This window comes from Phragmites australis, chromosome 22 (genome assembly GCF_958298935.1).
Source record: "Phragmites australis chromosome 22, lpPhrAust1.1, whole genome shotgun sequence".
Lineage (NCBI taxonomy): Eukaryota > Viridiplantae > Streptophyta > Magnoliopsida > Poales > Poaceae > Phragmites > Phragmites australis.
The window spans coordinates 20378520-20395336 of NC_084942.1; the positions used below are offsets into that span (position 1 = coordinate 20378520).

General features: G+C 45.4%; 1 protein-coding gene across 2 annotated transcripts; it reads right to left on the minus strand.

Annotated features, from left to right (window-relative positions):
• Window positions 1-4962: 4962 nt before the first annotated feature.
• On the minus strand, window positions 4963-9151 carry LOC133905277 (uncharacterized). 2 transcript variants are annotated; one of them, XM_062347031.1, is made up of 6 exons: window positions 8672-9150; window positions 8498-8540; window positions 8316-8396; window positions 6252-6323; window positions 6046-6117; window positions 4963-5939 (listed from the first exon to the last, which is right to left on the minus strand). In XM_062347031.1, exons 1-6 carry the CDS (start codon window positions 8950-8952, stop codon window positions 5358-5360), a joined length of 1131 nt encoding a protein of 376 aa, XP_062203015.1. In that variant the 5' UTR covers window positions 8953-9150; the 3' UTR covers window positions 4963-5357. The 2 variants fall into 2 exon arrangements, with proteins under 2 accessions (XP_062203015.1, XP_062203016.1); XM_062347032.1 differs by lacking the exon at window positions 6252-6323 and having other exon boundaries at window positions 8672-9151.
• Window positions 9152-16817: the final 7666 nt, after the last annotated feature.

Below are 16817 nucleotides of genomic sequence, written 5' to 3' on the forward strand. Positions count from 1 at the left end.
TATAGAAAGTTTGAAGATTTTAAAGCATAGCTAAATCATATCTGTAAGTCTTGTTCAGTTTGAATTAGAAGTTCTGATCTTATATGGCTAATAACTACCACCTTTTAAATATGAGAGGGTCATGATTGATTGAAACAGCCACAATCAATACAAAATTAATCTATTATCATGTCTTTTTATTTTTCCTCTCGTTTATCCTACTTTTCCTCTTCCTCCTACTGCTGCTGCCCTTGATCTCCACGATCTAGGGAAAGCCGCTGGCCGACTGTGCCCTAACAAGGTCCCTTCCGCTGCGATTTACTGATGAAGATCTGTTCCTGCATTGCCAGACTAGACTTCCTAGGTGCTGCTCGTCGGATTAGTTATCCTTTACCGGTTTGCTTGTAAATCAGCTGCTCATTGCCGCGAAAGCGCAATAGTTACCCCCATTGATGTACGTCATGCGTGTGCCGTTGTGGATTACACACGAGGTGCTCGTGTGTTGGCGTGAGGATCCACATTTTTGCACCAACAAGTTGGAACACGTAAGGTACCCACATAGACACGTGCATCTTATATTCAATGGTCGGACTTCTAGTAAGACGAGGAACATCAAGCTACCCATAAACATAAGTGGATTTGGGATAAAGTTGACAAATGATATCACCTAGAGTAATACAATTCTCAAAAAAAAAAACTATAGAGTAATATATTGTTACTACATTTCACTAGTCAATGGAATTCTAGATGATAAAAATAATACATTCTTTCTCTCTCCTCTCTCCTCTCTCCTCCCCGTTCCTCTTTCCCACGTCGCACAGCGCCGCCGTGCGATGGCACTAGAGCCATGCTGCGCAGCCGTCCTTCCCCGTCCCCGCCGCCCGCTCGCCTGCCCTATCCTGTCAGCGTGCGCCACCACAAATCGTTGCCACTGTGGCCACCACACCAAAGTGGCCACACCGCTCTCCATTGGCACCACGCCAGGCACCATACCTCCCCGTTGCCCTCCCACCTATAAATTGAGCCCCACCAGCCCCTTTTCGTCGCACTGCACCTCCCTCTCTCGGAGCCACCTCCTCTCCTTCCCACTCTGCTCTTCACCAAAGCCTGTTGCTGCCGTCAAATCACCACCTTCGCTGAGCCAACCATCGCTCGCCTCACCAGTAAGCGCCGCCGCATCCCTCCCTTTCCCCCCTTCTCCCTCTCTCCACTCCTAGACCCGAGCCACACTCGATCCCTAACTCACCCAAGCCCCACATACCTGCGTCACCGCGTCGGTCCCCTCTGTCTCGCCAACCTCCTCTTCCATCTCCTGCACTGGCCGCCGCCGGTCCACCGCGAGCCACACTCTCTCTCCCTCCCTTATCTCTCTTTCTCTCCCCCTCTCTGACTCTCTATCGCTCTCTCTTTGAATTGCACCGGCCGTCTCCCCCTTATCTCTCTCCCTATGTGATTGACAAGTGGGGCCCGCAGAACTGAGCCGAGCCACCTTGCTGAGACCAAGCTAAGTTGAGCTGACTCGAGCCGAGCCGAGCCAAGTCGCCACATTAGCCCTTGTTCATGGACCCAGTCCACCGTGGACCGTACCCCAAAACCGCTCCCCGGTCCACAGCCTAGTGAACCCCATCCATGGCACAATATCATTTTCGATTTTCCAAAAACAATAATCTGAAAATCCTTTTTAGGCAATATTCTGGGAATATTCTCTCTTTTTCTTTTTCTAGATTTAACCTTCCAGCAAATCTTCCGAAGTCCGTTTCTCCTCCGTTTTAGCTCCAATTTGAACGATTATTTCACTAATATTCATTTAAATTCAATATCTATCCAACCACACAATTTTCATAATTTTTTTAATTTATTTACATTTTAGTCTAAATTTATTTACCTTGAGTGTATTCTGCCATAAAACTAGGAATAGTCTTTTAGCCAATTTAGGGGTAGTTCTAAAGTGTAGATAAATATAGGTAACCATGTTTTAGGCTATAAGGGAAATTTTAGATGTTCTAAAATAGTTTAATATGTGCATATAATAAATAAAAGATATTTCAGTAGGTTAAATAGTAACTTAATTGGTGTAGTGAATAAATCAATGCCTAATAATTAGGTAAAAATGCCAGATAATCATAAAATAGGAAAAAGTACAACACATGAAAAACGCTTGTACTCATAGGGAACCCTAGTACTCGCCTCACAGCTAGTTAACTTGTAGAATTGCTTTAAGTTATTTATAATGATTTGATGAGGTTTTCTCTCAAACTTATCTAATAGTTTAGAATAATCACTTAGTCCTCGTACTTCATGTTCACATAATAGTGTAAAATGTTCACTTGCTCCTCATACTTTATGTTCACATAATAGTGTAAAATGATTACTTAGTCTTCATCCTTCAGATTCACATAGCAGTAGATAACGGGCTCCTTTGTGCCACAATGCTTTAATATCATCCATTAATGGTGCTAGGAACACATTGATATTGTTCCCAGGTTGCCTTGGCCCTTGGACAAGTATAGACAACACCATGTACTTTCGTTTCATACAAAATCAAAAAGGAATGTTGTAGATGAAGAAAAGCATGAGCCAAGTGATATGTCAGGTGCTCATGTTATCGAAAAGGTTCACTCCATCCGCACTCATCCTGAACCTTATATTTCTTAGTCCATTTTCGAATTCTGGAAAGGTTGCGTCTATGTTTCTCCACTAGATGGCATCGGTTGGGTGACTTAGCTTTATATCCTTCTTAAGCTTATTTAAATGCCAACGCAACCATTTGGCCTCCTTTGGATTAGCAAACAAACACTCCAAATGACGTATTATTTTCAAATGCCACATCACCTTAGCAAGAATTCTTAAATTTGGGACCAAAGAAACCAATTTTGGAGGGAGCCACAGCCATTTCTTGTGCAATTCAATTTAGTCAAAATGATATGGTTTTTGACAAGGCTAGCATATTTACTCCCATGCAGGTTATCTACAGTGTCACACATTGGATTCATTTTTGGGTAATACTTCAGAAGAGGAAGAAAGACCAAGAGAATATGAGGGCATGATGTCGTCAATTAGATATCACAACGATGGATATCTTCGCCAAGTTCAGGTGGAGGTTTAGCAATAGATTAAGTGTTTAAAATGAACATATGCTATTTGTTAAATTTCCTAGCATCTTATGATGTTTTTGGCGTACCTTTTGGCTGTGTATTTTGTAATAATGAACAGCTAAATTCATCTTGTGATGAACAGGACAATTTCATTGGTTTGATGAGATATATCTCTCTTTATCTAAAAAAAGAATTCCTTTCTTCAACTCAATTTACTCATTGCCATCAAACTCTTTCTTAGGCTTGTGTCGGGGTGTTTTGCACACCGGATATTTAGTCAAATCAACATACTCTTTATGATAGAGAATATAGTCCTTTGGACACGCGTGTATTTTTTATATTTCCAATCCTATGGGACAAGTGACCTTCTTGGTTTGCTACATGGTGCTAGGCAACACATGTCCCTTCGGAATCAAGCCTCCTAAGAGGCGTAACAACTCTGTAAAACTCTTGCCAGACCAACGGTTGCTTGCCTTCAATTTGAGTAGTTCAAGAATGGAATGCAACTAGTTGTATTCCTCCTTGCAGCCCGGGTACAAAGGTATATTCGTGTCTTTCCTCATGGCATTGAATTTATCAAACTCTCTCGTGGTTTCATAGTTCACTTCTCCATGGCAAAGCATTTAGTCCATATTGTTATCACCGAACAATGTATCATCATCCTCATCCTCATCGGAAGGATAGCCGTTGTTGTACGGCCTATAGTCTTCTCCATCATGGTCAACCTATGCAACCCGCTCTCTTGGTCCAATATGTATAACATTAACCCCCGGTGAAGCCCCTTTGAATTTAGTGTGCTTAGACCTACGATGATTTCTTCCACAACCTTTTATTGTCACAATCAATGCATGGATAACACACAAATTCCTTTCCATTGTCCGCCATATCCGCCTCGGCAACTTTTGTAAATACAGATATGTCATCTATGTACTCTTTGCACTCACGGTTATCAAGGTACATCCTACTTCGGTCCATCTACACCACAAGAATTCAAAAAGAAAATAATCATTCCATGGACAATATATTAAAGCTAAATTATCAAATTAATCAAATAAATTTCTAAAATAAATGCTACAAAATTATTTTCAACAAAGCAATATAATTCATTTAATAGGCTCAACACTATATATCTAAGCTTCATGACCATCCACCATTAAATTGAAAGAAAAACCATCACCATAAAACCCTAAGTCATATATTCCATCCACCAAGAGAACTTGAGCTAAAATCTAAGCTAACTACCTAACTCTAGGTCATAGATCCATCCACCTTGATAAAATTAGCTGCAATAGAGCTAAAATCACAAAAGACATCTCCATGAACCCTAGATCTAATCATCAAATTAAAGTTATCTACAACAAATTTGCAACTAAGCACTCATCTTGGAGAAGAGGATCCACCAAATCCCACCTAATTTTGAAGTTTGATTGCATCAATTTGGTCAAAATCGCGGCCACCAACTCAAGGAGCAGACGCCTGGCCACCACCGTTCTATTTCGGACAGACCAGAGAGTAGCGGTCGTGACTTCGGACATAATAATGGAGGAGAATATCTCACAAAGTTCCAAACCGGAACCGTGCAAGATAATTGGGGGATATTATATTTGACAGTTCGTAGCTGCAACCGTCTCCATGGATCTAGCTAATACCAGACGGCCACCAGCAGGCCACCAATTCTGAACCGTGAGAGATAACTTATCTCACACAGTTCCAAAGGAACCGTTAGAGACAGGACGTCTCATACGAGTGTTTTTGTAGTAGTCTAATCTGTGTTGGGGAGACATCTCTGCCTCCAACCTCGTGCAATGCAAAGATCTGATGAATTGCTTCAAGCCATAATCATCAACAGCTTCAGGAAAGAGAGTATAACAAAGATTGCTAACAAAGGCAGAATGGCAAGGGAAGAGTTTCATTTCAAATAAAACAAACTCTTAAGCACAACTTGTGATTGATGATTTTCCTATCATACGTTCTCAGCGCTTAGTTACCAAACAGAAGAAAAGGTAGCCTCCAGAAGAAACCCTACATCTGCTGCCCTACTTCACTGTGCCTCTTGGTACCACACGTCCACAACTTGCTATCTCATTATGGATCATGCTACACACTGGCTAACCATACTCTTTTATAATTCATAGTAGATTCCTTTCCATCTTGTAAATTTCGACTCCGCCTTTGCCGTTCATCCGCGTCATTAAAGCCATGAAACCTCAATGGATACTTGCAAACCTCAGCACTTGCACGTACTGATCACATAAATTAAGAACTCCATTGCACCTTGCAAACTTACTGCAAGTTTATCTGATGCTTTGTTGCTCGCGGAGGGGCATATAAGCGCACGATGATTGTTATTCCAATGGTCACTACGAAGATAAGAGCAACAATGGCCATAGAAATACTCCTGCGATCCATTGTCGTGACGGCTCCTCTCAGCATTACTCCTCTTTTGCTGATCAGGTCATGCTTCTTCAGCTCACCATTGGTGTGGTCTTGCTCTGTCTTCATCCCTGTCTCGTTCCATCCCGGAAGCTCTGGCTCTTTCTTCTCTATTGACTTAACCAGAGATAACAGTGCTGGTGAGCTGACAAGTTCAACAAGTCCTGCCAGCGCTTTGTTTTCGTCCTGTTCGAACTCGCTTTTGTCCTTGATTGTTTGTTCTCCCAGCTTTGCATCTGTTTCTGTCACAGGATCCGTCATCATGTCATCTAAGAGTTGTTCTTGATGCATCATCAGCTGCGCAGTTGGTGTATTCTCCATTGATTCGGCCTCTTGAGCACCATCACTGTGATCACTATGTTTACTGAGGATGATCCCTGGACCGATGATGCTAAGGGTGCTTTGATCAGAGGCCTCCACATCTTTATTATCCTAGAAATCACAATTCAGAAGAAACAGAGAGAATAAATAAGGGTGCGTGTATGATCACAAGACGCAGCTTTCGATCATTTGGATTAAAGTGAGAAAAGACTAATACATTAGGAGCGATCTCAGTCCCGATGTCATTGTTGCTTGAGTTCTCATCAACCTTCTCCACATTTGCACAGCCCTGAAACCAACATTTAGAAGAATTTGCATGCTAAGGAGGCAACACTCAAGCTCCTAGAACTAGAAATGAACAAATAGGCACTATAAAAGAATTATTTCAGTTTTCACAAGTGTGCATTGCAAACACACACTGACCATATCGAGCGTGGTAATCTCATCAGGTTTCCTGCTTGAATTCTGATCAAAATTCTCAACATATTCATTGTCCTGAAACTCAAGTTCAGAAGGAAACAAATGAAGAGAAGTAAAGGCACATACAACAATCACTGCAGATATAGCAGATTGATATCAATTTAAACAATTTGGCATAGCAAACAAACACTGACTACATCATGCAAGGAGATCTCGGTAGGGTTCCTCCTTGAATTATCATCAAATTTCTCAACAGGTTCACTGTCCTGAAACCCAAATTCGGAGAAACACACAAAAGTAACCCAAATTAGGGTCTTCCGCTGCATACGAGATGGGTAAGAAGAGTCGACGTCCAGCCGCTCATTGATAAAATTGGTGACAGGCTCCCTGGGTGGCAAGGAAGTTTCTTTTCCATAGCTGGTAGAGAAACACTTGTCAAATCTGTGCTGTCCTCCCAGCTAGCCTATCATTTAACGGTCCTTCCCCTACAAAAATGCATTCTCAAGAGAATTGATAGGTTTCGTAGAGCTTTTCTTTGGAGAGGAGAAGACTCGTTTAAGTCTCGGGGGGACATTGCCTCGTCAACTGGCCTACAGTAGCAAAACCCAAAGATTTGGGCGGTCTTGGTATTTTAGAGCTGCAATGCTTTGCAAGAGCCCTTAGGCTTCGCTGGCTTTGGTTTCAATGGAAAGACGATCGGCCGTGGATTGGCTTTCCAGTTCATTGCGATCAAGTGGTCATCGACCTTTTCAACGCCTCAACAGTTGTCACGGTCGGTAATGGTGAAAAGGCCTCTTTCTGTCATTCGAGTTGGTTAAATGGCCAAGCTCCCAAGAATATCGCGCCGCTCATCTATGCGGTGTCGTCAAGGAAAAAAATCACAGTCAAACAGGGCCTCTCGGTGCACAAGTGGCTTAGTTACACCGGCAATATTGTAACTGAACAGGAGCTGCTTCAAGTCTCTCACTTATGGAGCTTGCTAAGAGACAAACAACTCCAACCTGACAGCCAAGACCGTATAGTATGACGGTGGACTGGTAATGGTACATACACGGCAAAGAGCGCGTACAAAATCCAATTTGTGGGCCAAATAAACAAATTCAACATGCGATTTATTTGGAAAGCCAAAGTTGAGCCGAAATGCAAAATTTTCTCCTAGGTGCTCTTGCAAAACAAGATCCTCACCGTGGATAACTTGGCTAAAAGAGGCTGGCCTGGGCAACAGACATGCCGTCTCTGTGATCAAGAAAACGAAAAACCTACGCAGTTAAGCAAAGACTGTGTTTTCACCCGGCAAGTCTGGGCTCAATTGGCTCTTTGGTTGCAGCTGCCTATTCTGCCACACTTCTCTGCCTTCCGAACCATAAAAGGTTGGTGGAATGCCGCATCTCAACGAATTGACGCACAACTCCGAAGATCCTTTGATGGTCTCATTATTGCTTTTTGGTGGAATATTTGGACAAAAAGGAATAACGGAACGTTCCAAAATGTCGATTGCAATGTGGTGCAGGTAGCAGAGAAAGTCAAGTAGCAATTCGAGCTTTTCCATTGCGTGATGCAGGAATGACTGCTTCTGTTGTCTTCTTCGCTTGGTGGAGCATGGGTCGGTCGTTTTAGTGCTTTGTGTGGTGTTTCCTTAAGTATGGAGTCTAGTTAGTTTGCTTATGCTGATTTCTCCTTTTTAATACTATAGGGGACGGTCCATACCTTCTATTGTATCTTTGTTGCCCCTGTTCTGTGATCTTGTACTCTTTGCTTTTTCTCAGACTTTACTCCTACTCTAATAAAATCGGCAAACCTCATACCGTATTTTCGAAAGAAAAAAACAGTGCATGTAATACGTGCATGTTTCACATTGATTTGATGCAAGTTACTTCAAAGGTTTGAAACAATCTCCTTATCGCCACAAATCTGCTGAATTTCCTCTACCACCTCGCCATCCTGAATCCATACTTCAGAGAGATTTGCACAGAGATAAGGTTACAAGAACAATACATAGACACACGCATACCCCGATCAAACAATTTTATTTTTCAAACATTGCGCATGCAGATAGGGAAGACTAACCAATCCATCTGATCCAATCTCGGTCTTCTCGCCGCTTAAATTCTCATCAGACAGATCAATCTCCCGCGCCGACGCGCGATCCTGAACCCATAAGTTTCATCAGAATTGCATGTAAAATTTCACCAGAAAGAGAAAGATACCAACAACACCGGCTCCCATCGATGAACGCCATCACTCCTCACCTTCCCATCCTCGACGACTCCGCCATCCAAAACCTCTTCTTTCCTGAAAAATTCATCCAAAAAAGCCAACCTTTTCAGCTCCGATGCCCAAGAAACAGTACGGTCATCTGCTTCTATCCTATCAATGGTTAAAGGCCACGAATTTGAAGGCGATTCTGAACAGGCGAGACGTACGCTGGCTGCCGGTCGCGCTGGTTCTCGGCGCCGTCCTTGCCGCGGCGGTGAGCGTGCCGCCAAGCGACGACGGCGGCCCCGACGACGGCCGCGCCGCCGATCAGCAGCAGCGCTCCGACGCCGTGCGGCGCCCGCGTGCACACGCGGAACTTCATAGCGCCGGCGGTGCCGGCGCCCCTCCTCGCGGCAGCCCCGGCCTTCTCCTCCTCTTGCCTCCGCGGTTCTTGGGCAGCGCAAAGAACGCCGCCTCCACCTCCGCCTGCCGACCCACCACCTTCCATGACAACGGCGTGCAGCGGCAAATTAAAGAGCGCAACGACTTCGATGACAATCCTCTCCTCCCCCTAATTAAGTTGGGGGGGTTGGTGCCAATCAGGCTTCTCGTACGTGTTCTTGCGCGCGTTCTAGAGAGAGGAAGAGAGAGAGAGAGAGGAGAAGGGCCGGTCGGGTCACACGGCCACTCGTCGATCGCAGCGTCACTGCGCGACCCAAAACTCTCGGATCATCAACTGACTGGAAAGTTTCGTACCCTTGTTGCACTGACACCTGCGTGTTACCTGTTTTTTTTTTTAACTGACCTGCGTGCGTGTTACCTTGATATGCCATGGATTTTGCAATGTCTTCTTCACATCCACATTGTGCAATTCGTGAATCATGCTAAGAAAGGTACATATATGCATAACATTTGTTGCACGCGATTAATTACATGGGTTTGACCGATTAAATTGGAACAATATATAGAATGTAGGACATTCTTTTTAGATCAAGGAAGCGTTATTTTAATATGAAATAATATTATGGTCTCTGCTACAAGTGAGTACATGTAGCTTTTATAAAAGAAAAAAAAAACAAAGAACAAAAGACTGAAACTTAGTATGTACACAGCAATATCGAATCTCAAACTAAGACCGTCGGCTCGAAACCATCCTACACTCGAGACAATAAAATGCTTGATGTCCACATGTCTTCCATTATATATTGAGAGGATCTCGACGACACCACATAATCTGTCGTCCGCCCACAAATATGAGGCAAAGTTCATAGGTACCTAAAGCAATTCATATGCAACCATGTCCAAAATCTTATTTGACACCGACCAGTCAGACCAGAACCCCTTCGCAAAACCGTACCCAGCTGACCATCACCACAAAATGAGAATAGACGACCACTTGACATGACTAACATAACAACCGTGCCAACCACAACCATGTGAAAGCCCCTCAGTGCGGCCCATCGTCGCCAACTAATGGTGACACAACCGTGTGACCACCAATGCAGGCGTCGACGGTGTGACTACCCAATCAACCAACCGGTGAGAGCTTTAGTCTAGCATTTTCACTCCAAAAGCTTCACTCCAGAAGAACTCCAATGATCTAGAGGCCATTGAGGATCTCACCGGACCGTGTGAAGGTGAAGCACCTCTCAGTGCACCAAGAGCGGCGCTCTCGTTGCATGACTTCCAACTTCAGAGTCCATAGATGTCTTCATTGAAGCCCACAAGCATTGCTGGACCGTGCGAAGATGGAACACCTCCCCAAGCACCTGGCACCGCGTGCGACACTCTTGCTACACAACAACCAGCAACCAAACATCTCGCACAACCATGGACACCCACCATGTCCAAAAACTTGCCGAGGTGGGCGAAAAGCAGGGCAAGACAGGAGATCACGGCCTCATCGCCACATGCAAGGATGGCGAGAGTATCATCATGGGCTCCAACGTCACCACCGAAAGACAATTGCATGTCGACGGCATAGCAGCCAATCCCACGTGCAACCACAGTAATGTCACAAGCAAGTGAAGGGGACTCAAGCAGTCCATCAGCACGCCGCTGCAATGGAGGCCACCAACGATAGAGACCAACAGGCCAACAACGGTGATGACCCCCACAACGCACCATCAACTGCCCGCTGAACCGAGCAAGAAGATCTGACTCCCACCAAGTCGATCCACTCGCCAATGCACAAGTCTGGCTGGCCACTGTGTAGATCAGCTGCCACCGCGACGTCCACCACACCACCACCACCATTAACAACATGGGGACCACCAAATCAAGAGGAGTAGGGGAAGGAGAGGGAAGGGATGGAGACCGCACGCGGCCATCGCTACCCAACGCCAGCTAGTGGTGGTGACGGTGGCCATGCAGATCAGGTTGGCGAGCTAGGGTGCCAGACTATATCGTTCCCAAGTTGCCACTACAAAAGAGAATATAGGACACGATTTTTGGTAAAGATCTGCATTGAATTATATTGTTTGAATCAGAACTCCCCTGAATCAAAATGGTCAGCATGTTCTTGGTTACAAGCCAGACGGTGTGCAAAAACCCAGTAAAACCTCTCTCCTGAAAACCAAAATATATGAAACCTCTCTGGAACCTTGACATGGGTGGAATTGGATCAAACTTTCCTTTCAAAGAGAAGATTTCATCAAACTTCTCTGAAAATTGAATCTTTTCGGGTTAAGCTTCCCCCAGACCGGTGCTTACTACTATCCTATTTCTACGGTATCCTATTTTCTAGCGGTATTCTGAAAAATGTGCATTCACGGCTAAAACCATATTGTATATATTCTTGAACTCTCAACATTCTTTCTTGGACACTATTTAATTCCCAAATAAGTACACTTTCCTAAAAAAAAAAATCCTCGAAATAAAAAAGTACTGTGCTAGGATAAAAAAGTATAGCCTTGGCCCTTGGCTACTCTCGTTTCGCTGAAGCGGGCATCGGGCATCACCGCATCAGGAGGCTGGTCGGATTTTCGCTGCCCCTGCCTCGAACCCCGTGGAGCTCCGGCAGCCCGGCCGCCACGAAGACAAAGCGGTGCAGCGGAGTTTGCGATTCGAGTGTGCGAGCGGTGGATCACGAACACGAGGGGAAAAAAAACTAGGCCTCGGTCTCTCGGATCGTGGCTATACACGCGTGAATAGAGTAGGTTGGGGTGGCGCCTGAATTTGCCACGGTGACCAATGTCGTGGTTAGGACGGAATGGATCCTACTTCACTCCATCGTGAGCAGTTGCAGCTCGAATAAGATTAGATGCTACGATGGTTTGTAAACAGTAAAATTTCTACGGTTTCGTTGCTACAATACCATTACTATAACGTTCGGCAATCGGCTACTATTTATCACTCACAGATCATTATTTCCCTCTAACTTCATCGGGTTTAGATCCCATTAGGACATAGACGAATAGGACACAGGCAATGGCATCCTTTTCTTTCCCCCGTGTTGTCTCCTCCCCTATTTTTTTTTAGCGAAAAACAGTAGGAGAGTATCCTACTGCAAAATTATATAAACCAAAACGAAGAAAATACAGAAAAGGGAAAAAAAGAAAAGAAGAAGATGACTACTCCCCTATTTTGATTCTTCTAACCCCAACCTCGTGCTTCTTCCCAGCATAACTACTCCCAATCCCTGATTCTAATTCTCCCTATTTGTATCATGAACTATATTGTGTATCCGGTGTTGATTTGGCAATATATCACTTTAGCTTGCTATGAATCGGTGTTCATGTGCTTGGATGGTAACAGCCTATCTCATGCTTGTAGTTGACTTGTTGTGGGTTTGATCCGGAACCTTCCCTCCATCCACGAATCAAAGTCGTGCTAGAAACCACCTCTCGGCAGACTGGTAGAGTTGTTAGAGTAAGATTCAACCAATAACTTATTAGGGATCAAATTCTAGTACCCATCTTCTGTGCACGTGCCATGTTTTTAGTGCTAACCGTTGTAGATGTGTGATAAAAGAAACCATAAGTATGCGTACAAAGTCGTGTGAGTGCTTTATGGGTAATCGGAACAAAATAGGTTGTGTTTATGGTTTGTTTTTTCTCTATTTCCTTCTTCTTTTTTAAGAACTCGTGATCTGGATTTCTTGGAGGAATCTTTTTCTGAGGACGAAGTCTGGCCGGAAAAAAATCGTATGCATCGGTGATGCAAACCGCGGCGCGTGCAGCACAGCTTCGATCGACGCCACCTGTCCCCTTCATCGAATCTCAACGACACGAGCTGACTGGACTCCGTCGAAGCCAAGCGACGCACGCCCGAGCCAGCTGGGTCTCGATCGCCCCGGCTCCGTGCGGAACTAACGCCGCTGGTGAACCAAATTAGATCCTCCTCCTCCGCAGCCACGGCGGCGTCCCAGTCTTCTCCAGGTCCTTCCGCTGCCGCCTCCGCCTTTGCTTCCCCGCTCAGCGCTGCCGCCTCTCTTCTCCCCAAGCTTCGACGTTGCATCGAGGCGGCTTTCTATGGCGCCCGCCGCCGGTGAATATGGCAGCCTGCGACCTCCTCCTCCACACCCACGGCGGCATCCGAGTTCGAGAAGGTATGGTTCGAGGTGGTGGTGTCGGAGGGCGAGCACGAGGTGGCGCCGTTCGCGGAGCTGCCCAACAGCTGCGACAGCATCGTGGGCGTGCACGGCGCCGGGTTGACGAACATGGTGTTCCTACCGACGGGCGGGGTGGTGATGCAGGTGGTGCCCCTGGGCGGGCTGTAGTTCGTGGCGGGGTACTTCCGCGGCCCGTCCAGGGACATGGGGCTGCGCTACCTGGAGTATCGCATCACGCCGGAGGAGAGCACGCTGATCTTGGAGATGGTAGAGGAAGATCGATCATCTCGTAATTGCTTATATTTTGCAAACGTACATATAATGTACTGCTACTAAGATATTGTATTAACATGTCTGTATAGGAAGATCCATCAAATTTTCTGGATGCCTATACGGGAAGTCTGCAACAGAATTATGTGGATGGCTATCAGGATGTTACAAATTGCCTGATCCCCCCCCCCCCCTCCTGCTATCCAATTCAGGAATATGAGTTCATGTGAAAAGATGATATCATGAAGGTGCTAAGCAACATTGACAATCTATCGGAGCAGAAGCTCAAGGACATCAAGACAAACTGGATTGTGGCGTAGAATTTCTGTTTGATGTGTAATGGGGTGGGCTACCAATTCTTGATGATAGCTGGTGGCCGCATTGCTGCTAGAAATGTCGGGTTGCCTCATTGTTGAATCGGTCCAGTCGAATGGTAGTATTTTTTGTAGTAGATGTAATTATTTTGGTTGTAAGCTGAGGGCTTTCACCTGCTCGGCAACACAACAATGTAATCTGCCAATGAATGGAAGATTTTGCCTCTCAATGTGCCAAGTTATGCATTGCAAACTGGAGTGTTATATGTTTGTTTTTTAACCATATACTTGCACATATATGATGTTTTTTTATCAAGGAACAAGACAATAATTCTGATACTCAATTTTGCATTGCATAATGTGCAAGCATTACGTAAACAAAAAAAGTAGCATGATGCAACTTTATCATGCTTGTTTATCTTTCCCGGGAATTAACAATGGCACGGAGTCGAGGCGATCGAGACCCAGCCGGCTCGGGCGTGCGTCCTTTGGCTTCGACTGAGTCCAGCTAGCTCGTGTCGTTGAGATTCGATGGAGAGGACATGTGGCGTCGATCGAAGTCGTGCTGCACGCGCCGCGGTTTGCATCACCGATGCATACGATTTTTTTCCAGTCTGGCTGACGGTTAAGGATCTTCCATTGGATAATGCTCTGGGACCGGATGGGTTTACCGATCGGTTCTACAAGACTTGTTAGCAAATTATTAAAGACGATATTATGAGCGCGTTGTTGGCGGTCCAGCAGGGGCGCACCTCCAATTTTCATCTTCTAAATACTGCCTTTCTCACCCTTATACCCAAGAAATTTGATGCCATGCAAGTAAAAGATTTTCGCCCCATAAGTTTGATCCATAGCTTCGCAAAATTGGTGGCAAAGCTATTGGCTAACCGGCTGGCCCAGAGCTGTGTTCCATGGTTTCTACTAACCAAATTAAAGTGCTTTTGTTCGAGGAAGATGCATACATGATAATTTTCTCCGTGTCCAATAGATGGCTAAATGTTTGCATCAACGAAAGGAGCCACATATTCTTCTCAAATTGGATATATCAAAAGCGCTCGACTCCATCTCTTGGCCCTTCTTATTGTAGGTTTTGCAAAGATTAGGTTTCGGGCATCGGTGGTGTAACCTTTTGTGCAGCTTGCCAAACACCTCCTTCACTAGAATATTGCTAAATGGGGGGGGGGGGGGGGGGTCATGCCATGTAATCACTCACCAGCGTGGGCTCAGGCAAGGACATCCCCTCTCCCTCATGCTATTCATTTTAGTCATAGGTGTGCTGAATTCTTTGATTGGTCGGGCTTGTGAAGAAGATTTGCTTCAGCCGCTCTCGATCCGTGGGGTGCAGCACCGCATATCTTTGTTTGCGGATGATGTGGTATTGTTCCTCCGCCCAACCGTCGAGGACCTAGACTTGATCAAGCAAATGCTAGATATCTTTGGTAAATCTTCAGAGCTCAAGACCAACATCTTCAAGTGCTCAGTGTCTCCAATCCAATGCCGGGATGAGGAATTGGCCACCATTGATGACCTCCTGCCATGTGAGGTTAAAGTTTTTCCTTGCACGTATCTTGGGATCCCTTTATCCATCAAGAAATTAACCAAGGTGCAACTTCAGCATTTGATTGATAAGGTGGCTGATCATTTGTCACTCTGGAAAGCTTCTTTGATGAACCGGGCTAGGAGATTAGCTATGGTGAAAGCAATTCTCACAACAACACCTATCTATTCCATGATCGCGATGGATCTCCCCAATGGGTCCTAAAGGCGATTGATAAAATAAGGCATGGTTTTCTTTGGAAGGGCCAAGAACAAGCTCACGATGGTAATTGCTTGGGGGCTGGGCATTCATGACCTCCCTACTCTTAGTTGGGCCCTTCGTATCTGATGGTTGTGGCTACAGAAAATAGAGCCGACACAGCCTTGGGCTGGGTTGCATATGCAAGCCCATCCCAATGCAAAGGCGCTCTTTGACATGGTTGTAATGTCCATGATTGGAGATGGCACAAATACAAAATTCTGGGCATATAGGTGGCTGCATGGTAAGTCCATAACAAAAGTGGCACCCAACCTTGTTGCTCTGGTCCCTCTGCGAGCTGTTAACATGCGGATTGTGGCGCAAGCTCTTGATAAGAGAAACTGGGTGTCGAACATCAGAGGAAGCGTATCTGTGCAAGGTCTCGATCGACAGGTCATCACAGAAGAAAGAACACACAGAGCCGGGATTGCTAACGTTTCACAATTGAAGAAAAGGGTGGGGGAAGGTGTACAAGTCATGCCACGCTAGCGCGCCCCAAGACGTTAGTCCTTTTTCTGCTTGCTGGCCCAAGGTCAGTTTACTGAATCCCGAATACCTTTATTTATGGAGCTATTGGAAGAAATTATTTTACAGCAAGGTGTACAAGATCAACATGTTTGGAGGCTGAACAACTCGGGTATTTACTCAAGCAAATCAGTCTATGGTTCCTTCTTCGTCGGGTCCATCAGATGGGCACCTTGGAGACGAGAGACAAGTATGGAAGACCTGGGCACCTCCACGGTGCAGGTTTTTTATATGGCTAGTGATCCTTAACCGGTGCTGGACAGTGCACCGGCTTGCAAAGCGAGGGTTGTCGCACCCAGTGGCCTATTTGCTCTGTGATTAGGCCGATGAAACAATGCAACACATATTGGTTTCTTGTGTGTTTGCTCAACAAGTTTGGTTCTCTATCCTACAAAAGTCTGGCCTACAAGGTGTGGCACCAATGCCGGACACAACCGTCTTCTCGAGCTGGTGGTACCACACAATCAAGGGAATGGACAAGCAAACCCGCAAAGGCCTCAATTCCCTCATCATCTTGGTGGCTTGGGAACTTTGAAAACATCGAAATGAGTGTGTCTTCAATGGCGCTTCACCAAGTGTGAATGTGGTGTTGCAGGCAGTGGCTGATGAGGGTTCTTTGTGGTGTCTTGCTGGAGCTCCACACCTCCGCAGCCTCCTGTTATGGTAGACTAGGAGTAGTTGTTCCTAGATCATGCATAGGTCACTCCAAAACTGTTTGTGGTGTGAATGTAACTTTCAGTTCTGGGTGTGTGTTTGGTGTTGTACGTCGTACTCTCTTCTTCTTTAATGGAATGACACGTAGCTCTCCTAGATCACCGCCCGAGCTGGCATGCATGACAAAGGGATGGTGTCATTTTATTTGTGGTGGCAGTGATGGCGTTGCTAGCGCGGAGACTGGAGAGGGGCTAGTGGCCAAG